At 37.1% G+C, this 26,645-nt stretch overlaps 2 protein-coding genes and 2 pseudogenes across 4 annotated transcripts; 1 reads left to right on the top strand and 3 right to left on the bottom strand.

The window, feature by feature from the left end:
- Positions 1-7,321: 7,321 nt before the first annotated feature.
- Positions 7,322-9,334, bottom strand: LOC130739455 (7-deoxyloganetin glucosyltransferase-like). Its single transcript, XM_057591746.1, has 2 exons — positions 8,733-9,334; positions 7,322-8,488 (listed from the first exon to the last, which is right to left on the bottom strand). The coding sequence occupies exons 1-2, from the start codon at positions 9,253-9,255 to the stop codon at positions 7,560-7,562; spliced, it is 1,452 nt and encodes a 483-aa protein (XP_057447729.1). The 5' UTR covers positions 9,256-9,334; the 3' UTR covers positions 7,322-7,559.
- Positions 9,335-10,847: 1,513 nt separating this feature from the next.
- On the top strand, positions 10,848-13,440 carry LOC130739456 (PI-PLC X domain-containing protein At5g67130-like; annotated as a pseudogene). The gene is made up of 8 exons (XR_009019870.1): positions 10,848-11,094; positions 11,182-11,304; positions 11,532-11,669; positions 11,775-11,873; positions 12,041-12,344; positions 12,651-12,874; positions 12,979-13,065; positions 13,167-13,440. The product of XR_009019870.1 is annotated as a PI-PLC X domain-containing protein At5g67130-like (transcript).
- Positions 13,441-17,081: 3,641 nt separating this feature from the next.
- Positions 17,082-20,381, bottom strand: LOC130739454 (receptor-like protein kinase FERONIA; annotated as a pseudogene). Its single transcript, XR_009019868.1, has one exon. The product of XR_009019868.1 is annotated as a receptor-like protein kinase FERONIA (transcript).
- A 1,843-nt stretch (positions 20,382-22,224) lies between these two features.
- LOC130737017 (rust resistance kinase Lr10-like) lies at positions 22,225-23,572 on the bottom strand. The gene has a single exon (XM_057588788.1). It carries the CDS (start codon positions 23,570-23,572, stop codon positions 22,382-22,384), a length of 1,191 nt encoding a protein of 396 aa, XP_057444771.1. The 3' UTR covers positions 22,225-22,381.
- Positions 23,573-26,645: the final 3,073 nt, after the last annotated feature.

The following is a 26,645-nucleotide window of genomic DNA, read 5'->3' as shown; positions in this document are numbered from 1 at the left end:
CACAAATCTGTTAGAATGTTGAACAGTGGTTCTGATATACTTGATGAAATTCTGAAAGAGACTAGCAAGCAAGGAGGGAGTTTGAAGGGAATTGGCTTTGACTATAGAACAGCAAACAAAGAAAATCAGAAAGGTTCAAAGAAATTTGTGTCCGCTGCAAAACAAACTGAGTTCAAGAAGCCCAGAAATTATCAGTTGTCAGATTCATTGCCTCGACATGTACCTCTGCATGTGGAACCCCAACTTAAGCTTGACAAAACTGTACCTTGGAAGTGTCACTACTGTGGTAAGAATGGTCATATAAAGCCCTACTGTTACAGGTTATATGGTTATCCTCAGATGTACGATAAAAAGCCTGTTCAGATGATGAAGCAATGGAAGCCCAAGGGTGAAGTCAGATGTCAGGTAGCCTACACGTCTTTCATAGCATCATCAAAGGAAGATTGGTATTTTGATAGTGGCTGCTCAAAGCACATGACAGGAAACAAGAGTTTCTTGCAAGACATCAGAAGTCACTCCACCAACTATGTTACTTTTGGAGATGGAGCTAAAGGGAAGATCAAGGGAGTAGGAAAACTTGTCAGCACAGAATCTCCTAACTTGAACAATGTGTTACTTGTAAATGGTTTAACATCCAACCTAATCAGCATAAGTCAACTGTGTGATCAAGGATATGTTGTGAAGTTCAATAAGATAGAATGTGTTGTGACCACTGATGATGAGAGGGTTGTGATGAGAGGAGTCAGATCAAAAGACAACTGTTATATGTGGACATCAGAAGAAAAAGGTCATGTTTCCAGATGTTTGTTAACTAAAGAAGATGAGGTGAATGTATGGCATCAAAGACTAGGACATCTCAACTACCGAAGCATGCAAAAGATTCTTGCAGATGAAGCAATAAGGGGGCTGCCCAATTTGAGCTTGGGAGAAGGAAAGCTATGTGGAGAATGTCAGATTGGTAAGCAAACCAAGGTGCCACACAAGATGCTCCAGCATCAGACCACGACAAAGGTTCTGGAGTTGCTTCACATGGATCTCATGGGTCCCATGCAGGTTGAAAGCTTGGGAGGAAAAATGTATGTGTTTGTCTGTGTAGATGATTTTTCAAGGTATACATGGGTTGAATTTATGAGATAAAAATCAGAGACTTTTGAAATATTCAAGAATCTATGTATGAGACTTCAGAATGAGAAGGACTGTGTGATTGTAAGAATCAGAAGTGATCATGGAAGGGAGTTTGAGAATTCAAAATTCTTGGAGTTCTGTGGAACAGAAGGTATTAGTCATGAATTTTCTGCCCCCATCATGCCACAGCAGAATGGAATAGTTGAAAGGAAAAATAGAACTCTCCAGGAATCAGCTAGAGTAATGTTACATGCTAAGAAGATTCCGCACCAGTTCTGGGCTGAAGCTATGAGTACTGCCTGTTACATACATAATAGAGTCACCATCAGGGCAGGGACATCCTCCACACAGTATGAGCTATGGAAAGGTAGAAAACCGTCTGTAAAATACTTTCACATATTTGGAAGTAAATGTTATATCCTTGCAGATCGTGATCCTAAGAGGAAGCTTGATCCTAGAAGTGATGAAGGAATTTTCATGGGATATTCTATGAACAGCAAAGCTTATAGAGTTTTTAACTCTCGCACAAGGACCATGATGGAATCTGTGAATGTGACTGTAGATGATGAACCAAGCAAGAAGGAAGAAGAAGTTCTGAATGAAGATGATGATGGTACTGATGTTCCAGCCGATGCTCCAGCAACCGCCCTCGACAATGAGTCAGAAACGAGTGCTGATGAAAAGGAAGACAAAGATATCACATCAAACAAAGCTCCATCAATCAGGGTTCAGAAGAATCATCCTCAAGAAAACATTATTGGTAACCTTCAAGAAGGGGTGACTACCAGATCCAGAAGTATAATTGCTCACAGTTGTTTCATCTCTAAGATAGAACCCAAGAATGTCAATGAAGCTCTCATTGATGAATACTGGATAAATGCTATGCAAGAGGAGCTAGAGCAGTTCAGAAGAAATGAAGTGTGGGAGTTAGTTCCTAGACCTGAAGAAGTAAACATCATTGGTACTAAGTGGATCTTCAAGAATAAATCAGATGAAACTGGAACTGTCACAAGGAATAAAGCAAGGCTAGTTGCTCAAGGATATACTCAGATAGAAGGAGTTGATTTTGATGAAACCTTTGCTCCTGTAGCTAGACTGGAATCTATAAGACTCTTGTTAGGTGTATCTTGTCTCTTGAAGTTCAGACTATATCAGATGGATGTGAAGAGTGCTTTTCTGAATGGCTATTTGAATGAAGAAGTCTATGTTGAACAACCTAAAGGATTTACAGATCCGCATCATCCAGATCATGTGTACAAGTTGAGGAAGACCTTGTATTGTTTGAAGCAAGCACCTAGGGCTTGGTATGAAAGGTTAACTGAATTTCTTGTAAGCAATGGCTACAGCAAGGGTGGAATTGATAAAACTCTGTTTGTGAAGAATGACAAAGGTAAGCTCATGATAGCACAGATTTATGTGGATGACATTGTCTTTGGAGGAATGTCGAACTCAATGGTGGAGCATTTCGTCCGACAAATGAAATCTGAATTTGAGATGAGCCTAGTTGGTGAATTGAATTATTTTCTAGGACTACAAGTCAAACAAATGGAAGATTCTATGTTCATATCACAGAGTAAGTATGCTAAAGGGTTAGTCAAGAAGTTTGGCCTTGAAAAGGCTGGTCACAAGAGAACTCCTGCTGCTACACACATCAAACTTTCCAAGGATGAGCAGGGGGAAGATGCTGATCAAAGTCTCTATAGAAGCATGATTGGAAGCTTGCTGTATCTCACTGCTAGCAGACCAGACATCACTTTTGCTGTCGGAGTTTGTGCTCGATATCAAGCAGCTCCTAAAGCAAGTCATCTGCTTCAAGTCAAGAGAATTATCAAGTACATCAATGGCACAAGTGACTATGGTATTCTCTATACTCATGATACAAATTCCTCCTTAGTTGGTTTCTATGATGCAGATTGGGCAGGTAGTGCAGATGATCGAAAGAGCACATCTGGTGGATGTTTCTTCTTAGGGAATAATTTGATTTCATGGTTTAGCAAGAAGCAGAATTGTGTCTCACTGTCTACAGCTGAAGCAGAATATATTGCAGCAGGAAGTAGTTGTACTCAACTCATGTGGATGAAGCAAATGCTGAAAGAGTATGATGTTGAACAGGATGCCATGACATTGTACTGCGACAATCTCAGTGCAATTAATATTTCTAAAAATCCCATACAGCATAGCAGGACCAAGCATATTGACATTAGACATCATTTTATTAGAGACTTGGTAGAGGATAAAATTGTTAATTTGGATCACGTTACAACTGACAAGCAATTGACTGATATTTTCACAAAACCCCTTGATGCAATCACTTTTGAAAAATTAAGAGGAAGTCTAGGGATTTGTCTTTCTGATGCATAGCAATTAGCATGCTCCAGTGTGTTAACGGCTAGTTTATTCTTGGTCATCAGTAACTGCCGTTGTGACATCAGCAGAGAGAAAGTTACTTCATGGTTCACTTATCCTATAACTACCTCCAACGGGCAAATTGTGTTCACTCAACCGCTTGTGCATCTATCTTCTTCAAGATTTATCATCTCTCATTTGCAATTCTGTTTCGTTGTTCTGTACTCTGTTTGTAATTGCTCTCGATTCATCATGTCTCAAAGTTCAGGAAAGAAGGAATCTGTCAAGGCCAAGATTGAAAGAACTGCTAAAGGAGTCAGGTGTATGGGTTTGAAGAGTGATTCTTCTCAACCATCTTTTGTGTCCAAGAAAGCTCCCAAGAAGATGAGATCACGAAACCCAACGTGTAAGGTCTACAAATCACAGGTCAAGAATAGCAAAGCTCCGAATGTTCCTATCCTTGAGGATGTTCCTGACGAAGAGGAAATCAATGATGAAGATTCTCCTGTGAAATCGCCCCCTGATGTTGTGTCTGATGTTGAGACATCTGGGTCTAAGGAAATTTCTGCTCAAGAAAATTCTGGAAAGGATTCCACTTCTCATGAAGATTCAGGTGGTGCTACCCAGCCTGATATCTCTGAATCATCCTCTTCTAAGGATGCTGATTCAAAGAATGATAACTCTGCGGGTATCAATTCTGAAGAGCCAATCCAGGCTCCAACCTCTGTTCAGGACATCTCTGATGATGCTTCTGATGATGTTCCTCTGACTGAGACTTTTGCCGATAGTGTTACTGCGAGGATGAAGAAGAAAAGAAGGATTTCTTCTCCTGAAATCACTCCTACTCCATCAAAGAAATCCAGACAGGCCAGTGTGAAGAGTAAGGGAAAGCAAAAGGAAGAAAAGACTCCCACTGCGAAGAAGAAGAGGAAGATTTCAGTTGAAGTTGAAGACTCTGGGTCAGATGTTGAAGTCGGTGTCCAGGACATTCGATCTTCTGAGAAAAATAAGTTTTCTGATAAGCGTATTCCTCAGAATGTTCCTGCTGTTCCTATTGATAGAGTGTCTTTCCACTTAGAAGAGAATGTTCAGAAGTGGAAGTTTGTTTGTAAAAGGAGAATGGCCAAGGAAAGGGAAGTTGGTTCTGATGTTCTTGAATGCAGAGATGTAATTGCACTAATTGAGAAAGCAGGTCTGATGAAGACTATTCAGAATGTTGGAAGGTGCTATGAGAAGCTTGTGAGAGAGTTCATGGTGAATCTCTCTGTTGATGTCAGACTTCCTGACAGTGCAGAATTCAGGAAAGTCTATGTGAGGGCTGATTGTGTGATGTTTTCACCTGCTGTTTTCAATCAAGCACTTGGCAGAAGTGTTATCGAATTTGTTGATGAAGAAGTGTCCATGGATGATGTTGCCAAGGAACTTACTGCAGGTCATGTGAAGAAGTGGCCCAGCAAGAAGTTGTTGTCTACTGGAAATCTGAGTGTGAAATATGCTATTCTTAACAGGATTGGTGCTGTGAATTGGGTTCCTACTCAGCATACCTCTGGTGTTTCTGCAACGCTTGCCAAGTTGATCTACAGGATTGGCAAGTCTATTGCTTTTGATTTTGGAACTTTTGTGTTTGAGCAGACCTTAAAGCATGCTGATACTTGTGCTGTGAAGCTGCCTGTTTCATTTCCTTCACTTCTTACTGAGATCATTCTGAAGCAACATCCTCAGATTCTCAGGGGTGATGATGTGGCTATGTCTCGTGGTGTTCCAATCACTTTGGATCAACGTTTGTTTATGGAACCACATGTTCTAGACATTGCTTTACCAACCAGCAGAACATCTGCTCCTCCTGTGACTGAATCTGGTACTAAAGCCATCATTGCTGAATTACAGGAAGTTTCCAAGGCTTTGGAGGAGACAATCAGGGTGAGCACTGCTAGGAAGCTTAAAGTTGATGCGTTGCTACTCAAGCTTCAAGAAGAAGAATGTCAAGGTGGTGAGCACAGTGCTGCTGCTACAGCTGCTCAGAAAGCGGGTAATGAAGAGGTAGACAGTTCTGAAGAAAGTGCAGAAGGGTCTGGAGAGGAGTCAAGTCTTGAAGACTAGTTTGCTCTGATCTTGTGCTATTTTCTTTTGTTTTTGGATGCACCCTTTGCAAATTTGTGCTAAAAAAAGGGGGAGTAGTTAGTTGGATTGACGATTGGATTGAAGATTCTATCTGCTGTAATGTTTTTTTTGTTTCTACTGTGAAGTTTTACTGTGAAGTTGCTTCTGATCGTGTTATCGTGTTAGCTCTGATAGTGTTAGCTTTGATTTGTTTAATTTGAAGACAAGTTCAAGAGGCAGTTTCTGTTGGTAGTATTTCTGATAGCTTATGTGTTGCCAACTTCTGAAGGCAGTATTTCTGAAATGTTACTTCTGAAACGTTATTTCTGAAACGTTACTGTAGTACTTCTGAAGGCAGTATTTCTGAAACGTTACTTCTGAAACGTTATTTCTGAAACGTTACTGTAGTACTTCTGATCATGAAACGTTACTGTAATACTATGATGTTCAAGCTGTTCTATTTTGGTGTCATCATGTGCTAAGGCTGATTGTACTTCTGGTTTTGTGTTTGTAAGTATTTTTGTTCCGACTATGCCTTCTGAAGTATGATAGTTGGTTGTGGAGTTGCATCAGTTGAGGGGGAGCTCTGACTATGGGGGAGAATTGTTTCTCTAGTTTTTATCCTCTCGGATTGTGAGTTGTTTTAGACAAAATTTGACAAAGGGGGAGATTGTTGGAACATGTTGTCGTGCATTTTGTCAAAACAACCGATTGTCGAAGCAGATGTCGTGGCATCTGATCTCGTGAAGCTAGGGCATCTGTCCTCAGCTTGTGTTTCTGTTGTGGGCCCTCTGAAGATTTACTGAAGATATGTTTTTGAGTTACTTGAGGAGCAAGTAGCTATTCCAGAAGGGTTTATGTGTTGAGTTGTTATTTGTTGAAACAATCTTTGTTAAAAGATTGATTTCTATCTTTACTTGTGCAATAAGAAACCGAATCTATCAAGATTGCGTTTTGAATTGCTGTTACTGCAATCTGTTTCTTCAGCCTGTGCCAACCCTAAAGCCCATGCTACCGCTGCTGAAGTCTATAAAAGGATGAAGACCTAAAACATGAAGGGGTCGAAGCTGATAGAGAGAGATCGAGTGTTTTAGGATTTGTTAATTGTGCTTTATCCTTGTTAGTTGTGAATCTGTCTTTGCTCACTGATTCTATAAAGCAAAGAGAGATTCTGTGTGTTTGATTGCGTTCAAACTCTACTTGTTCATTGTGTTCACCAATCACTGTGGCAGTGATTGAGAGAAAGTGAGAGGGGCTCTCATACTTAGGTTGATATTCTAAGTAGAAATACACTGGGTAGATTAGGAAGTGAACTATGAACTAAGTTGTTCATGAGTGTCTGTAATTCCTGAAACTTGAGATAGTGGATTTCCTTTCTTTGGGTGCAAACCCTCCAGACGTAGGTGAAAGTTTTCACTGAACTGGGTTAACAATCACTGTGTGTTATTGTTTCTGTTGTTAAGTTTTGTTTTACTGTTAAGCGGTTGTCGAACCTCTTGTCTCAGCATCGTGCAGGACAATCGTATCAGAGGGAACCTGAATTACACCTTTCCCTTGCTAGAAATCATGCTTTGAAGTTTTTGTTTTCTGTTATTTTTCTTAAATTTGTTTTGGAATATTTGATTAGCTTCTTGAGGAGTGCTCATCTGATGATGATTGTGGATCCGGGCTCTATTGTTTCTCATGCTCAATTGGGTTTTCAGGCTCTAGATGTGCAAGATCATCCATCACAGATCAATTTAAGCTCATAGTAAGATTCCCATTTCTCTTTAGTCTTTGTCCAATTTCACAAGAAACACACATAGATGAAATTTCTCATGTGTGAAAATTTTAACTACTGATAGCTTACATCTTATATATAACTAGCACCGCTTAGGCGCTTACTAACTAATGCATCAATTTTGCTATACGGTGGAGCAAATTCAAGAGAACATAAATAAATTATTACAGTACTGCATTATTGCAGAAAATAAAAGCACTTCAAACTATCATTGTTTAAGTAACACCTCCTTAATCACTTTGTCCAAGTTCATGTATGACAAACCACCCGGTATCGTGTCCTCCTCTGCCTGCTTCTTCAACTTCATGGTGTTTTGCCTCATCCTCTTTCCATTCTCTCCCACCATCAATTCACGGATCAGCTTCTCTACCTCCTCTCTCTTCACATTGGTGTCAATTTCAATCCCAGTATCCCATTCATAGCAAACGTATCTACAGTTTGTTGGCTGATCAGTAAAAAATGGCCAGCACAACATTGGCACTCCTGAACAGATGCTTTCAATGGTTGAGTTCCATCCACAATGAGTCAAGAATCCACCAATTGAAGGGTGGTTCAGCACCTCCTCTTGTGGACACCAGCTTGCTATTAGGCCTCTATCTGAAATGTCATTGACAAACTCAGGTGACAAAATCACAGTGCCACTAGTGACAAGGTCTGGCCTAATGATCCACAAAAAGGGTATCTTGCTGTTGGCGAAACCCCAAGAAAACTCCAATAGTTGCTCTGGTGACATAACAGTCATGCTGCCAAAGTTCACATATACAACAGACTCGGGTTCCTTGGATTCTAGCCACTCAAGACACATGGTATCTTCCTTCCAAAGATTGGAACCTAAAGATGTCAACTGGTTCTGGGGACTTTTATTTAAAAACGAAGGGAAAGGGCCAATGGGGTAAATAGTAGGGAACATGGAGGAAAGATCACTCAATACATCTCTCTCTAGTTCATTAAAAGTATTAAAAACAATACCAGATGCTCTGTGAAATGTATTTGCCAATTCAATGGTATATTGTACCATTAAATCATTTGGATCTGTTGTCCTGATAGAGTCATGCAGGTCCTTGAGCCGAAAGTTTTGCATACCTGGAAGCCAATCTACTTTAGTGTCCAGATATCCATTTGTCAGATAACTCTCATCTGCATATCATAATTATTTATAAGTCAATTACTTGAAGCTCAAGCTTGATATATATATAGGAGTAAATCTTTTTGCACTAAAATTAACCATGGGAACATTAAATCATGCGACTTTTTTAATAAGTCATGTGGCCTCTAAACCAATTTTAATCTCGACCATAGAGTCATGGTTTCATATCTCCTCATCCTAAACACTTTTATCACCCCATATGCCATTATAGAAAGAGCTTATGTTGATTTATACCTTTCATTGGTATGAGGCCTTTATCAAGCAGTGTCTGAAAGTGGGAAAGACACAGGAAAGTAGATGCACTGGTTGGACAAAGGAAAACATTAGGAAGTGCAAGCTCCTCAGCAGCTTGAATAGTAAAGGTCAGGATAAAGTCAGAAACTAAGCAGGTAACTGGGGGGATAAGACCAGCAGTGGCAGAGTGGTTAAGTCTAGCAAGAAGGTCACAAAAGGGATGTAGCAAATTGTTTCTGACTGATTCACAGAGGGAAGGTATGTCTTGACTAACATCACCATCACCTTCTGTTGGGGGAAGACCATCTGGGATGGCCTCAAAGGAAAAATCAGGGAGACCATCAAGGGCATTGGGACCTCTTGATTTGAGCAAGCGTTTGTGGTTATACTCAGTGTTGACAAAGGTTATGTGAAAGCCTCTAAGGTGAAGCAACTTTGCCAGTTTGAGCATTGGATTTATGTGGCCTTGAACTGGTAATGGTGTCATCACAGCATGCGGCTTTCTCTCTACAAAATTACTCATCTTAGTTTTCTTTGTGTGTGTTTAGCGTGTAGGATGATATTGATAAGCAAGGTATTCATTAGCCTGTCCTATAATAATAGATAGAAACAGGCCAATGCCGGCCAAACCCATCCTCGAGGACTGAATAAAAGATTTAGAGTAGACGATATAGTCTATATATCTTTAAACTACATAGTAATAAGTAAAAGAATCTCTAAAACAATGAATTAACATTTTTATTTAAACCACATGTATCCTCTACACCACTATGACAATCTTATTTGAGTTTGAGTGACGAAGCTCTTTCTATCAAATATTTAACCGACTTCAATTATAGATATTCAAACCAATGACTCCTGATTAAACTAGAACAACCTCACGTCAATTGATCCACACATTTGATGGTAGAATTGAATAGAGGTTTAATGAAAGAAGAATAAAATTGAAGAGAGAATCATATAACACTACAAAAAGACAGAGATTTTTAGTAGCATTGAATGTCCATTTAGGGAGATCATAGTCATAGACCACCACGTGCACCATAACCTGTTTTGTGGCTTTACTAACTGTTGGTGTTGCTGAGTGATCGCCAGAATGTGCTTATCAATCAACTATTGGGAGCCTAAAGCCGCCGCAATTACATATTTTGTGGAATTTCAGATGGTTCTCAATAATATTTTAGTTCAAATACATTGCAAACAGATTTTTTGTTCAAATATTTCAGAACAACATTTTCAGTTGAATGTTTGTCTTATGCACACTTTGCATAAATATGAAAGTCAATATTTCTCTCAACGGAAGAAGAAAAATACCATAAGTTTTATAAAATTATAATAACTTCTTAAAAAAATAAAGAATCAATTGAACAACTGGATCAAAGTGTTCAACATAAAAAACTAAGAAAAATACTTAATCCGAATAGAAGCAGAAAAACACTAGTGCACATGAGCTTTAAAAGGTGTTTACAACACAATACTTAGTAACATTTTTAACCAAATCTCAACAAAATGTTGCTAAGTATGAGAATTCCAATTTTTACATGTAGGGACCTCAAGGGGCAATTCCAATTTCATGACCCCCGAATGAGAATCCTCCACGTTACCACATGTACCCAACATATTACTATGCTCATCCACCTCATGTTATGAGGTGCTATCCTGACAACAACTATATATGGTGCAGCATATTATGCACCTCCACATCAGTATGATGTTTCCATGGAATGAAAGCGAGCCTCCCTCAAGGCATATTCCAACATTCTCTCCTGCATTCACCAATCCACATCACATAAACATTTATGTTAACGTATACCATTACCAACCTAGAGCATACTTAAGCTTTAAAACGGTGTTTACCATCGTATATGTTTGACTTCCGTATAAGAATCCAAACAGCACCGTCTGTGTTCTTCTTTATTGAAGCTAGAGAACAACAGAGTTCAACTATGAAGTGTGAAAATTTGGAAACCTTTTCACACTGGAGTATTCTTCTTTCAAATTTCTTGCACTCCTAATTAATGCAACATACATATAAGTACATAACTGCTTTCCCTTTTGACTTTTGCAACCGCATTTTAATGTTAAAACTTAGAACTAACCTCTATACATGAGAATTGAGAACTCAACACGTTTCCTTCACACCAATGCTTTTTAGGCTGAAAACCTACCATCACTTTTTCATATACATTAGACCTCTTTTTTTCTTTTTATTCTCTTCTCTTTCCCTTTTATTATCCATTTCCTTTTAGACAACTCCACTATATCCAAATTAGTGCAAATGGGTTCTCTGCTGTATTTGCTTTTTGTTATTCTTCAGTTGTGGACTTGTGCTTCTGCTGCTTGCTCCAATGGAAATTGCAAGGTTTGTATACCTTTCCCCTGTTTTAAATCATGCTTTAAATTTATTTTTTTCTGTTTCCTTTCTTATTGTTTTCAAATATTTGATTAGCTTCTGGAGGAGTGCTCGTCTGATGATGATTGTGGATCCGGGCTCTATTGTTTCTCATGCGGAGCTAAGTTTTCACGCTCTAGATGAGTGAGATCATCCATCACAGATCAATTCAAGCTCATAGTAAGATTCCCATTTCTCCTTAGTCTTTGTCCAATTTCACAAGAAACACACATAGATGAAATTTCTCATGTGTGAAACTTAATGCCATCGTTAACTCCCAGGAAACTGTCACAATAATCCACACACACATAGGTGGAAATAATCTGATGAGCATTGCATTATTTCAAGACCAAAAGAGAAAGATATATGCATTATTTAACATTGGTTCTTTTTTTTTTTCTTGTTAGAATAACTCCCTACCATTCAACAAATATGCATTTTTAACAACACACAATGCTTTCGCTATTGATGGAGAACCATCTCACACAGGAGTACCTCGACTGACCATCATCAACCAAGAAGACAGTGTAACCCAGCAGCTGAAAGTATGGCATTCAGTACTAAACTACTAATATCCATAGCCTATGGTTTTTTTATGTTCTGTTTCTTACAATATACACAATTTTCTTTCATCAATGGTTTATTTGTAGAACGGAGTTCGGGGACTAATGCTGGACACATACGATTATGATGGAGATGTGTGGTTATGCCATTCCTTTCAAGGCAAGTGCCATGACTACACAGCTTTTGTAAGTTAAAATCACCCTCCCAGCACTGTTTCTTGTTTGACCTCAGCTTCCCCAAACTTGTTAACGAACACTAATGACTAATGAGTAGCTTAATTTCCTATGAACAAGTATCCTAACTTTGTAGCTTATCGGAAAAAAAAGTATCCTAACTTTGTAATCAACAACAGGAACCAGCTATTGATACACTGAAGGAAATTGCAGCTTTTCTATCAGCCAATCCAACAGAAATCGTCACACTCATATTGGAAGATTACGTTAGAACACCAAAAGGGTTAACAAAGGTCTTCACTGATGCTGGTTTGATGAAGTTTTGGTTCCCTGTGACAAGAATGCCAAAAAATGGAGGAGACTGGCCTCTAGTGAGTGATATGGTTGCCAAAAACCAAAGATTAGTAGTGTTCACTTCAGTGAGATCCAAGGAACAAAGTGAAGGCATTGCTTACCAGTGGAACTACATGGTTGAAAATCAATGTAAGAAAACACCAAACACTAGTAGCATTTTTGGATTAGCTTCTCGAATTAATTATGGAGCCTAGCTCCTCACAGCTTCTACTTAGAATTGATTTTGCCTTTAAAATCAATTGTAGAATGATTTACCTTCTACAATTGATTCTAAAGCCAGCGTCAATTTTGGAGAGAAGCTATTATGAGTGGTGTCTGATGGAGAAAAAATAAATTTAATCCAAACATGCTATAAAGCTCTTTTATTCTTGACACAAGAATCATTGGTTCTTGCTTCCTTTGTCAAAATTTCATCTTGGTGATCAAACTCTGCAGATGGGGATGATGGAATGAAAGCAGGAAGGTGTCCAAACAGGGCAGAATCATCTCCTCTGGATGACAAAAGCAAGTCCTTAGTATTGATAAACTACTTTCGAAGCCCACCACTTAAGCTGGTCACATGTACTGATCATTCTAAAGCTCTCATTAACATGCTACAAACATGTCACAATGCTGCTGGCAACCGGTGGGCTAATTTTGTTACTGTTGATTATTACAAGGTAGAAATTTTGTGCATATTTTAACTTTTGTTGCTATATAAACCATCAAGTTTGAACTTGTTTATCCTAATATGAACTTTTACTATTTGGGGATCAATTTATAGAGGAGTGATGGAGGAGGATCTTTTCAAGCAGTGGACACTCTCAACGGGAGGCTCTTGTGCGGGTGTAATGATGTCCATGCATGTCTGGTAAATAAATTTGCATTCACTCTTGCTTTTCAACAACACTAGTATTTAATACATAACACTTCCAAGTAACAAAAATTAAACTCTGATTGTTCCATTTTCAGCCTGGATCTACTCCACAAGCTTGCTCAGCATAGAAAGCACAACACAAAGCTTGTTGAACTGTTTTGAGTCATCTAAAACTTCAATAGTAATTGCTTGCCTTTGGGCATGTTTAGTTTCAATTCTGGATGCAGTAGAGTAGTCAGTAGATATGAATCCATACTATTTATTGCTTTAATTTGATGTAAATCCATACAAGACGTGTGTGTACCTACCTACTTGTATTTTCCAAACATGCTTTCTGTGTCATAGTAAGGAATAACAGACATTTCTATATTAACTAGCGTTTTTACCCCGTGCGTTGCACGGCGAATATTGATCTCATTATTTAAGCACGATTAATGAATTAGGCTTAATAGCTCTTTTGGTCCCTCACTTATCACAATTTTTCACTTTTGGTCCCTTTAGGAAAAAATTAGCAAAATTAGTCCCTCATATTTACACACTTTTGCAGTTTTCGTCTAAATAGGGATCATTTTTGCAAACAAATAAGCAATGTGGAGGATCAAAAATGCTAATTTTTTATTGGGGACCAAAAGTGCAAAACTGTGATAAGTGAGGGACCAAAAAAGCTATTAAGCCTTGAATTAAGATATGAAAAATTGAAAAATGAGCATTCAACCAAACAAAATATCAATGAGTATTACACAACTTGCAAAATTTGACAAAAACTTTATATACATTTAATCCTAAATATTTTTAAAATTATAAAAAATATATTTAAATTAGATTAAAAATTGTTCCCAAGAGTTAACAATAGTGGTAAAAGTTAGGAGCCATAAGGGAAGGATGGGAATGAAGAGTTAGCAAAAATTATTAGTTTTTACATGAACTATTTCTTGTGTAGAATGTTTTTCCCCGTCGAACTTTTTTACCATGTAATCTAATCATAAGTATATAGTACTCATTTAAGAAAAATGTTTTAAAATTTGACTGAAAATTTGGCCTCAACTACTATTATTTAGTACTCATTTTAAATTTCAAACTCAAATCTCAATTTTTTTTTTACAATTTTTAAAAAAGGAAATCCATTAACTTAAATTGAATATTGACTCATTAATCAATGAGATCATTCTATAAATTATATTTATTTCTTAAAAAATTAAAAGAAACCTAATTAATTATTATGAATGAATTTACAAATGATTTAGGGTGGAAAGAAAAGCGTATTCTGTGTTTGAGCAAAATAATTTAAAATCCGAGTGAAAAATTGGATCAAATTACTTTTATTTAGTACCCATTTTAAATTTCAAACTCAAATCGCAAAATTATTTTTTACAATTTTAAAAATAATAAATTAATTAAATAAAATTAAATATTCGCTCCTTAATCTATGAGATCATTCCATTATTTACCTTTTTTCTAAAAAAGGTAAAAGAAACCCCAATAATTATTATGAAAGGAAAAATCAAAATCTACTCATTAAAACGGAACTGACTCTTTTTTTCATCATTCCACTCCGAAATTTCATGTTGCCCAATTAGAATGTTTTTTTTTTCTAAATTGATTATTCATTTCCTTTTTACTTAAAAAACGGATTTGCCTTATTTATACTCATAACTAACTAAATCTGATTTTGCTTAAGAAAGTTGATTATGTACTGCACTCATTAAATTCAATATTTATTTTATTTTTTCATTAAAACTAAAGGATTAAGCGTTTACATTTTTTTAATATCACACCATAAATTTTGACGCAAGTACTATTATTCACAACCAATTTTCAATTTCAAATTTCAAACTCAAATTTCAATATTAAATTGAATATCCACACCATAATCTATGGAATTATTCTAAATTTTATATTTATTACATAAAAAAGTTAAAGAAACTCCATTAATTATTATTAAAGGAGAAATCAAATTTATTCACTAAAACGGAATTGACATTTTTTAATTTATTTTACCTTGAAATTAAATGTATCCCAATCAAAATGATTTTTTTAAAATTGATTATTCATTTCCTTTTCATTAAATAAACAGATTTCTCTTATTTATATTGATCACAAACTAAATCTGATTTTGCATAAGAAAGTTAATATCTACCCATTATATTTATTATTGATTTGCTTATTTTGTTAAAAAAAAATGTATCAAGTGTTTTAAAATCTGACTGAAAATTAGGCTCCAATTACTATTATTTAGTACTCAATTAAAATTTCAAACTCAAATCTCAATTTTTGTTTACATTTTATAAAAAAAGAACTCCATTAACTTAAATATAATATTATGTCCCAAAAAATTCTATATGACCTAAAAAATATAATATTCACACCATAATCTAAACGCAAAACAGTAAATAACTCAAAGTGCACAAATAAATAAATAAATTACAACATAAAACGACAATCTTTGCTAAGTTGGAAGAAGATGCATCAGCTTTTAATCTAGAAGTATTTGTCATGAACGGATCTGAACTATCCTGAAATAAGAGTAAAAATTGAAATTCACAATACATAACTATCTATAGTGATAGCATGTGCATATATAATAGTATTTAATTTTATTTTAACTTACATCACTTAATACTAATTATGTAAGCCGCAACTGTTCAACACTGTCATCATCAACCAAAATCTGTGAACACCAAAAGAAAAAGAGTATAACCAAATTGTAACATGCTAAACATTAAATCAAGCAGCAAGGTCAGTAGATGAAGATTCATGCCTAAAATATAAAGATGTATATGTTTCTTGAGTTATATGTTTCAATATGCTTTGCTCAAAATAAATGTGAATCAAAAAATTCATAAGGCTTACCTCTCCTTCCTCGTATCTCTTCTTTGGTTTTTAATTGTAGAACAAAACTCAACCAAGCCACTCCGGAAAAACAAACAAAAAAATTCAGCAAAATCTAACAGAAAGTAGGAAGAGGGCAAAAACCTCACTTGTTGTATTCACTCTTGAAGAATCTTTCATATAAGCTCACCATCCCCAATTCCAATTCGCAATAAAAGTCCCATGGTGATGAGGCCTATGAAATTACAGAAGGAAAAGTAAAAAAGCATCACTCTAATCAAAATCATTTCAATAAATCACACACGTTGCAGATCATTTCATAATGTTCATAGAAATGTAACTATACCCTTATGATATGGCAAGAAACTGGTTGAATCAGAAGCAATACCTAAACTTTTTTTGCTTTTTCAACATTTGCTTCTCAATTTCCCAGTCATCACAACAATAGTTATTTCAAAGCTCTTAGATGATGGTTAAATAATGGAATGATAGAGGAGAAGAATTACATAAGAGAGTTTATATAGATGAAAACAATTAGGGTTTATGTTGTTTGCACGTGAAAAAAGGAAGGAGAATATTGTTCCAAAAAAAATTCAAAATTTGAATTTATAGGTTGTCAAAATTTTAAAATTTGAATCTTGATTTCAAAAACGTACTTTTTGAAAGGTTAGCAAAATCAGTTTTAATCACATAAAAAAAAAGCAAAATACGTATAACAAAAGTGAGAAAGTTTTTGTTTTTAAGCCTTATGTATGAATAAGAATATTAAACATCTATTAATGTGATTTTGAATGATTATTCCATAGGTAGTCAATGATGGGTGATGACTTTTGTTACAGCATTAATGGAGAGTTTAAAAAAAATTAAACAACAATTAATAGTATTTTGAATGACTATTCCATAAGTAGTTAATGATGGGTGATGACTTTTGATTCAGCATAAATGGACAGTTAAAAAAAATTAATCAACAATTAATGAGATTTTTTATGATTATTCAATAGATTGTCAATGATGGGCCACAAAACCAAAATTAAGGAGAAATTGTCTCACCATAAATTTGTCAGAATGATTTAGAGCTTGACACTTGTCAGCTAATGAGAGAGGGTGGATAAGAGTGAACCTGGGAGTGCCAACTCATCTAAGTGGGTCTCACAGAGTTCTTCTTTTCTATAGTATATAGATAGCTAGAGAATAAATGCAATTCATTTCCTCCTATACAACTTAAAACAAATTCACATTACAGCTTCAAAAATTGGCAAATAAATTCTAAGAATCTATATCAACCAAGGTACACTGGATTTGATTTTTTTTTTTTTCCCTCTCAACGTGCGGTTGGGTCCATAATTTCAGAGAAAACGGTCCCTGAAGTCATCAACCTACTAGTATCAGTTCCACTACTAGCAGTACTCACACTCACCCCACTACTATCCTTATTAAAATCCGAAACCTGGCCCACACTGGTCCCACTACTAAACATATCATCACCACCACTATCATCCCTCTTCCCACCCACCACCACCTCACCACCACCACCACCCTCACGCAGCTCCGCACTCTCCTGCAACTGCAACGCAAACTCCAGCATCCAAACAACATCATTCATGGACGGCCTGTGGGTCCCATCATCCAACAAACAACTCACCCCAATCTCCCCAAACTTCCTCAAACACTCCGGCGCAATCCTCCCCTCAACGCGGGGTCCACAATCTCACCCAACGTCCCATTATTATAACAAAACCTCGCCCAATCAGGAAGCGACACCTGTTTCTTCTCCGTGGTCCGAATCAGAGGCGGACGCGCACACAGTATCTCAAACAACACCACACCAAAAGAATACACGTCAGACTTCTCCGTCAAACGCTGTCGTTTATAATACTCCGGATCCAAATACCCAACACTACCCTTCACCACCGTGCTGACGTGGGTTTTTACATTCCCAGTGGGCCCTATTCTCGATAACCCGAAATCCGAAACCTTCGCCATCCACTTCTCATCTAACAGAATATTCGTGGTTTTCACGTCACGGTGGATGATCGTGTGTTTCGCGCCGGTGTGGAGGTAGTGAAGCCCACGCGCCGCCCCGATGCAGATCTGCAACCGCTGCTTCCATGATAAAGAAGGATTCTCCGTGTTGTAGAGGTGGTCGCGGAGGGTCCCACGCGCCATGAAATCGTAGACGAGGATCATCTCGTTGCTCTCGTTGCAGTACCCGATGAGGGAGACGAGGTGGAGGTGGCGGAGCTTCGAGAGCATGTCGATCTCGTTGATGAACTCGTGTTCGCCTTGCTGGGAGCCTGGTTTGAGACGCTTGATGGCTACCGGAGTTAATCCGCCGTCGATGTAGCCTTTGTAGACGTGGCCGAATCCGCCAACCCCGACGATGAAGTTCTCGTCGAAGTTCCCCGTCGCGGAGCGGATCTCCGCCACTGTGAACTGCCGGCAGATATCCGACGGTAGGGATGAGTTTGTATTGGACGACTTCGTCGTCGAGATTGACAGCGGGCCCCACTTCGACGACTTCGGATCCGTGTAGGCTTTTGCTGTTGCTTCCGTTTCCGTTCCCGTTTTTCTCCGGCGGAGGATGACGACGGAGCAAATGACAACCAGCAACAAAACGACGCCGGAAGCCACCCCGGCGATGACGCCGATCAGCGTCGTTGAGCTTTTACTTTTCTTTCCCGCGCTCGGAGCTTGCGAGCTAGGCCGAGTCTGAAGCGGATCCGGGTTAGGTCCGGCGAGGTTGCTGGTGGCTACATCGCTGATCTTGAAAATTTCTAGCCCGTTCAAGAAGGGATCGCTGAATTTTGTATCTGCGTTATCTGCATAAGGATGCATCTGGAGCGAGAGATTCACCTTTTTCTGATTAACATCATTCTTTGGAACAATCACAGCATAGTTTCTATGAACAGCAACCCCTCTTTGATTGCTGGCCCATTTCATAACATCAGCGCGATCCTCTGCAACCCTACCCGTCACGTAGATGAAGAAAACCCTGTCGCTGGTGTCGGTGATTGCAGGATCAAGCTCGCAGAAATGGAGCCTGAGCATGTAGGTGAAGCCAGCATCAACAGGAAACTCCCAAGTCAGGTTCATCCTTTTGTTATGAGTTTTGTTCAACCCCATGTCGCGTGCTGTTCTGTATAGGTCCTTGGGTGCTGTGTAATCAGGGCTCACGGTGATGTTGGCATCCTTTAAGTCAGCTGGTACAGAATCGATTGCGGTCGGTGTTTTTAAGAAATCTTCATCGTTGCCTTCCCACTTTCTGAATAAGCCTGTGTCTTTGTTGGGTGAGATTGTTTGGCCTCCAACTTTGATTCTGTAACTTGTCTCCAGTGCAGTGCTGGTTACAGCGCTGTAGAGGTTGCTGCTACCCAGGAGCTTGAATCCTGGGTCAGTGGAGGGTGTGTAGTAGAGGTCACTAGGCATGGATAGAATCTCAATTCCATTGATGAAAGCATAGGAGGAGCTTGTGGTTGGAGTGAGGGACAAGTCAAGCCTTTGGCCGTTGTTGACGTTGATGGTGTATTCTCTGAAGATGATGTCAAGTCCTTCAGCATCCGCGGTGAGTGAAGCGTTGAAGTCCTTCAGGAGGGTGAATCCGTTGGATATGATGGTGAAGGAAGCGTCTCCGCGGTTGAAGCCGCCTGAGTATGAAGCTGGGTAGAAGAAGAGGCGGAGGAATTTGGGGCCTGCGGTGACTGGGAAGGAGTAATTGAATTGGGAGCGGGATAATCGAGCTGTGGCGTAGGGGATTTGCTTGATGGAAGGGGCTTGTGTGTTTGCTGGAGCTGTGACTGTTGTGTAGATTTGTTCAGGAGATAATAGCTTTGAGTCTGTGTCCCCCATCCATGTCCTTTCGCCACCGTCGGAGGAGTTGCCGCTGGAGCCGCAATTGATGGTGAAACGATCAACTGGATCATAAGCTTGGAGATAGGTGGAGAGTATAACAATTGAGAGTGAAAAGTAGAGGAGGATCAGTGTTAGCCTCATGTTTGAGTTTGATAAGAGAAAGTGAGGCTGGCTAGGAATCAATGGAATTGTAAAGAGTTATGATGAGGACAGTGATTATGTTCATGGGGTGATTGATACTTGATTGGTTATGGCTGCTCACTTTTAATTACTGGAAAATCAGGTGGTGGAAGCTTGAAAGTTCCTCAGTCAAGCAAAAGATTGGAATAAAATTTTGCAAGTAGCAGCTGCTGTTAACTTCAGGGGACCCTTATCTTTGTTTTTTGACTTGTTCAGCTTTGGTAGAAAGACAAAAGCCAACAAGTCAATGTTTTAGCTCAGCACGAAAATGTTGAAAAACTTATCACTCCCCAATCTCATTTTTTGACAACCCAATCACTATCAGTGTACTGAAAAAATGGAAGAAATTAAGGAAAGTATTTGGAGATACTCTTGGACGTATCTGCATAACCTGCAAGCTGTTTGGCATACTCGCTGAGAATAATCTGCTCCCTCCTGGCATTTTGATATTTTTTATAGTGAATTATCTCAATGGATTATAGAAATAAATTCTATATTATTCTCAGATTAATATTTTTTATCTAGAGTTGACAATTGATACATTTACACTTAGAAAAAGTTATTTTTTAAAATTACTATTACCCCATCATCCTGGTGAGGATCATCCCGGTGAGGAAGGGTATCTCACTTGGTGAATTAAGGGAAATGAAGGGATATACAGGGTGAAGGGTCAGGTTTAAACCCTAACGAAAGAACTAATTTACTAACAATTAAAATCTAACATTTGTTTATTAAAAAAAATCCAAATCATCCATGAGGTGATATCAGGGAGACATTAAAATTTGTTTGGCTTAATTGCAACTTTAGTCCCTGACGTTTACCAATTCCATAATTTTAGTCCCCCACTTAATTTAATTACACGGATGGTCCCTGACTTTGCTGCTCGTCTACAATGTTGGTCATGTCGTTTATTTGTTAACGGAGGAGGCTTACGTGGATGTCCAATTGGAGAGAGAAAGAAGGACTGAAGTGAGGGGGAAACACGTGAGTTGCACGTGAGACATCTCCTACCCTCTTCCTCCTTAAAAAACAGAGCACCGTGAGGAAGATGTTTCGAAGCTTGAGATTGAGCGAAAAGGGAAGAGATAAAGAACGAACGAGTCCCTAGAGGCGAGGAAGAAGGTTGAATCAGTTGTTGGTCTATTTCTCTCTCCAATTCAACTTCCACATCAGCTAAGTGATCATCCACGTAAACCTCCTCCATTAACAAACAAACGGTAGGACCAACGTTGCAGACTACCAGCAAAGTCAGGGACCATCTGTGTAATTAAATTAGGTGGGGACTAAAATCGTGGAATTAGTAAACGTCAGGAACCAAAGTTGCAATTAAGCCTTTGTTTTTCTCTCTACGAAAGTGTAATTTTGTAGCTGAATGACTTGCTAGTGCAGCTCTTTCTTTTCTGTTTGGGATCCATGTTTTTCCTTCCTGTTTGGCAGTTTACCACCATTTTCTAAGGATGGATGCCAGTAAGGGTCTTCCTTCCTTACCGTTTGAGCCTAATGCTTAGTTTTCTTCCTTCGACAGGTAAATAATCTTAAGGGATGACAACGGGTAGGATCTGACACGGGTTTTACAATTACCAAACTCAAACCCAAACTCAAACACTTATGGACGTAAAATGAAATCCATGCCCAAACCATAAATTAAAATAAGAGAAAAATGGTGAGTGCCTGTAGTTTAGGTTACCCTTAAATAAGATGAGCAAATGCAAATTAGTTCATTTCTTCATTCTATACTTAGATCCTAGTGAATAATAATAATGTAACTAATTGAATCATTCATCATTTCTAAAATTAACACTGGCCTGCAACAATAATAAAAAGAGTGTTGAACTGGTATCCATTAAAAATAAGAGGGTATAGTACATTTTAGTTCATTTTTTATCATACAAATGACTAAATGCATTAGTAGATGAAGCAAAGTGTCAAGAAGTAGAAGTAGGTTTGTAAAATTTACATGAGGAGTTTCATTCCCCTCGGAGAGTATAAAATCCATATACTTCATTAAAAAAAACTTAAAAAAGGTCAAATTTTAGAAAATAATCAAGTGAGGTTATTCTAAGGTAGTACAGCAACTACCATCTCAGAAAAACAAAAACTGTAGAATTTTTGAAGGATCGTTTAATTTTGTACACAATTTAACTTTTTTTTGAAAGGGTACTTAAACAGTTAAACTTGTAATGAAGTTCTGAAAAATATATCTCAAACAAACATGGATACATTTAATTCAAAAAGAAAAACATTATGTCAGCTAAGATGGAGAACACTGACTGTCTTATCTACAATGTGCATCAAGATTTGTGAATAAACTGAATATATACAAATACAAACTGTCAATAGTTATCATAGTTATCATCAGCTAAAGTTAAAACAATGAAAATTCAAATTGATATATTGAGATTGGAGAGACTATTCTTGTGGAAAATATAAACCTGTGGCAGGGTCTAGTTAGTCACAGGTTGACATTGACACTGACACACTCAAGGTTTGAAGTTGAGTAATGAACTGGTGATGATCTTGGCGAAGATAAGAATGGTTTTGGTGGCATTTGCAATGATTCAAGGTTTCCTTCCAACATATCCACCACTTGATTCATTGATGGACGAGCTGAAGGGTCCGTTTGTATGCACCACAAGCTTATCAAAATCATCTTCCTTGCGATCTCATTATCATTTGCATTTTTAATACATTCTAGTGCGAGCTCTTGATTTCTTTCTAAACACTTGTAAACCCAATATGGAAAATATATTTCACTATAACACTCAACTTCCACATTAATATTCTTTCTTCCTCCAACCATTTCTAGAACCATCATTCCAAAACTATAAACATCGGACTTGTGAGACACCACACCAAAATTCCTTGAAAATACCTCAGGAGCAATATACCCTGCAGTTCCTCTTGCTTCCAACATAGACACAAAACTCTGATTTCCTTGACAGATTTTTGCGAGTCCAAAATCTGATATCTTACGACAGAACTTCTCATCCAATAGTATGTTGTGAGGCTTTATGTCAAAATGGAAAATTCGAGTGTTACATCCTTTATGTAAATACTCCAATCCTCGGGCCACACCAATTGCAATTTGGTATAAGGTTTCACAATTCAATTGGTTTTCTACTGCCATGGGAATTTTCCCATATATGAACTTCTCCAAGGATCCATTAGACATGAACTCATATACCAATGCTCTCTTAGATCCTTCAAAGCAAAATCCTAATAGAGTGACTATGTTAACATGAGATGTTCTGCTAATGCTTGCTACCTCGTTTATGAATTCCCCTCCATTACCTTTTGAGCTATTCAACACCTTCACAGCAACTGGACACTCATCGTGTATCTTTCCTCTGTAAACAGATCCATATCCTCCTTGTCCTGATTTTTCTGCAAAGGAGTTGGTCATCTTCTTTATGTCAGAGTAGCTATATCTTCTTACAGCAACTGGTCCATGATTCCTAAGAAAGGTCTCAAATTCTTGATGAGCTGTAGATCCTTTCTTACACAGTCCCCTTCTAAAGCAGTATATTGTGATGATCAAAACTGCAACTCCTAAAGCTACACAAACTGTATAATTGATGAAATTATGAAGAAAAAGAAAGTAATCAGTCTGAAGAACTTTTAGTATGTAAGAACCTGTTCTCATGATTAAATAAGTTAATTATGGGAACAAACATGCAGTTCAATAACATCAACCTAAGCATTTGACATTTAGAAGTAATGGCAATAATTCATATCAATAAAAGCTAAAACTAACCATTATTACAGTGATTTTTTTTATGGGCAAATGTTAATTGTCAGTAAATTGGTCATTCTCAGGGTATGAACCCTGAACCCTTCACCCTTCAACTCACTCAACCGTTATGTCCATAGCTCTTACCACTTGAGCTATTCTCCGAGAACACTAACAATTATTACAGTAGTATCTATATTATCTAATGTCAACTTTTCACTGTAAGCAAGTTAAACATCCATTGTGTTAGTGGACTATGTTGATTGAGGTTAATAATTATGCACAAATAAAAAAATAAGCTTGACAATTTAAAATTGAATGTGTGTTGAAACTATTTAGCGTGCATATAAATTTAAGGCTTAAATATGTTTTTGGTCTTTGAGATTGTAAAGAGAATCAAATTGCGTTCTTAAAAAAGTTTTTTTTTTTGAAATGTAATCACTGAAATATTTTTTTAAACAAATTAAGTCTTTTTCCTAAATTTTGACTGGCCAACGATCCAATGGCGAGCCTAGTCAGTAGATGGTGTCCACATAGATTATTTTACATCAATTTTAGTCCTACTAAATTTTTTAAATCATATTTTAGTCCCTCTTCTAGTCTTCTTCCACCACCATCTTCATCCTCTTCCACCACCATCTTCTTCCTCTTCCACTTTCTTCTTCAATTCTCATCCAAATGATGAAATTCTTGATCCTTTAAGCTTCAGAGCACTGCATGCTTCATCTTTTTCCCCTTTCATCTTCATCCTCTTCTTCCCTAATTTTATTTTTTAAGAATATAACCAGCAAATTTTAACTTGCAGATAAGAATTACATCCATGTATGTTTACGGTAATTATATAAGTTGCTAGAAAAAAAACTTTTATTATTCTGCTGGTTATGGACTGAGGAGAAATAGGCACCGGAAGGGAATGAAGGATGTAAAGGAGTGTGGGAAAAATTCTGGGTTAAAGGTTGGTGAAGAAGGTAGAGGATGAAGGAGATTGGTGAAGAAGGTAGAGTAGTATGGTGGTGGGTATGATGGAATGAAAATATGATTTAAAAATTTTTCAGGGACTTAAATTGATAGAAAAAAATCCATATGGACACCATCTGCTGACTAGACTCGCCACTGGACCGTTGAACCGTCAAAATTGAGCAAAATAACTTAATTTGAATAAAAAGTATTTCAAGGATTACATTTCAAAGAAATATTTTTCAGAGACCCAATTTAATTCTCCTTACAATCTTATGAAAAAAAAAACATATTTAAGTCTAAATTAAATTTATAGTATTGATTCAGTAAAATAATGACCTGTTGCAATTATAACCATCGATTTCTTCAGGTGAGTCCTCTTTGGCTCTCCTGGATGAACTGTCCATTAATAAACTTTCAATCAAATTAAAGTGCATAAAATGATTAAAAATAAATTAAAAGCAACTTTTTTTCAAGTAACTTCAAGCCAAGGTTTAGGCATGGATAAATAGTGATTTTTAAAGAGGTAAAATGAGTTCATGAATAAAATTTAAAAGAAATACTAACATGTATTGTAATACGGATTTTATGATTCTTGCTAAACAACTTGAGTTCACTCTTTTTAGTGATATCCGTAAGAATTTATTTTAATAATAAAAAAAGTTAAAAAATAATGTTCAATTTAGTATTTGAAAGTTAAAACACACACTTACTTATGAATTTAGATTCCTTCAGTCTCACCATGTGTTTTTAAAAAGTAATTAAAAGTTCAGATATTTAGCTTTGGTATTAGGATTAAGATTGTCCCCAAGGCATGTTTGACCATTTGCTTCAATGTTCTATATTTTTTTCCCCTTCATTTGACAGCAATATAAAATAGCTTGATATTTTTTACCTTGGCAGGTAACATTAAGAGGCCTTCATTTAACTTGATATTTGTATTTTGATGTAGTTTTACATATATCTAGTACATTAATATCCTGATTATCGGTCTGTTTAATTATCTTTTCATTGTATAGCAGATTAGTTAGTTGTAAATTCTCCTTGTATAAAGCAGATTAGTCAATTAACGTGCTGTGTGTTTTTGTTTGATTTTGGTATATAAGGATGAAAAGGAAAATAACAGCCTCGCCAAAGGTGCTAATGGAGTCTAAAAGGAGGCTTGTTCTGAATCCTCAATACTTATCTAATTATCTTATCCTGTCCATCAAGTTTAGCTCCAAATCCAAATTTAGCCAAGGAATGAGTTGGCTTCTCACAAAACATGAACTATCTCAGTATTGCATGCGTGTTTATATATAGACACCCTTCCTTGTATCATATAATATAATACAAGCATTCAGGTCAATGCTGAACATGAGCTAAGAAGAACAAAGATTGCAACCAAAGAGAAGGCTCAAAGTTTTCCTGTTGTTCAGTATTAGAGCATCGAACCCCCCATTGCAGTTTTCACTGTTTTGCAATCCAATCTACAGGTTGTGAATTTGGGACAGCCTATGACTTAATTTAATTTGCATACTTGATTTCAGGTGAAATTGATTTTGACCAAGTTTGAAGTGGAATGAAATATATTTGAAAACTTTTCTTTTAAAAAATTTACATACAAATTTAGCGTAAATTTTTAATCCAAACATTAAAAACTATATTGACATGATATATCTTCATCTGTAAGAAATATCAAGCACCAAACTCTTCATCATCAAATAAATTTCCTGATTTTCCTTGATCAAGCAAGCCAAGCTCATTGCCCTGTACTGTAAGGTGGACCCTCCCTACCCCAAAATTCCATGATAGAGTTTTAGATCATTTCGAACTGCATTTTAAAGGTCACTAAATTTGTTAGCTGCTTACTTTTCCACAAGTTCAGGGGAAATGGAAAATTTGCAGGAAAGGTCTAATTAATTAGCAGCCTTAAAACTGTCACTAATATGTTAGTTCAAATGATGTGAGTGCAATGTATGTGACCCAATAATAAAATGGAACCCAATATTTTCTAATTAAATCTAGTTAGCCCTTCCACATTTCATGT

This window comes from Lotus japonicus, chromosome 2 (assembly GCF_012489685.1).
Source record: "Lotus japonicus ecotype B-129 chromosome 2, LjGifu_v1.2".
Classification (NCBI taxonomy): Eukaryota; Viridiplantae; Streptophyta; class Magnoliopsida; order Fabales; family Fabaceae; genus Lotus; species Lotus japonicus.
Note: the sequence above shows the minus strand (reverse complement) of the source record. Positions and strands in the feature narration are given on the sequence as shown.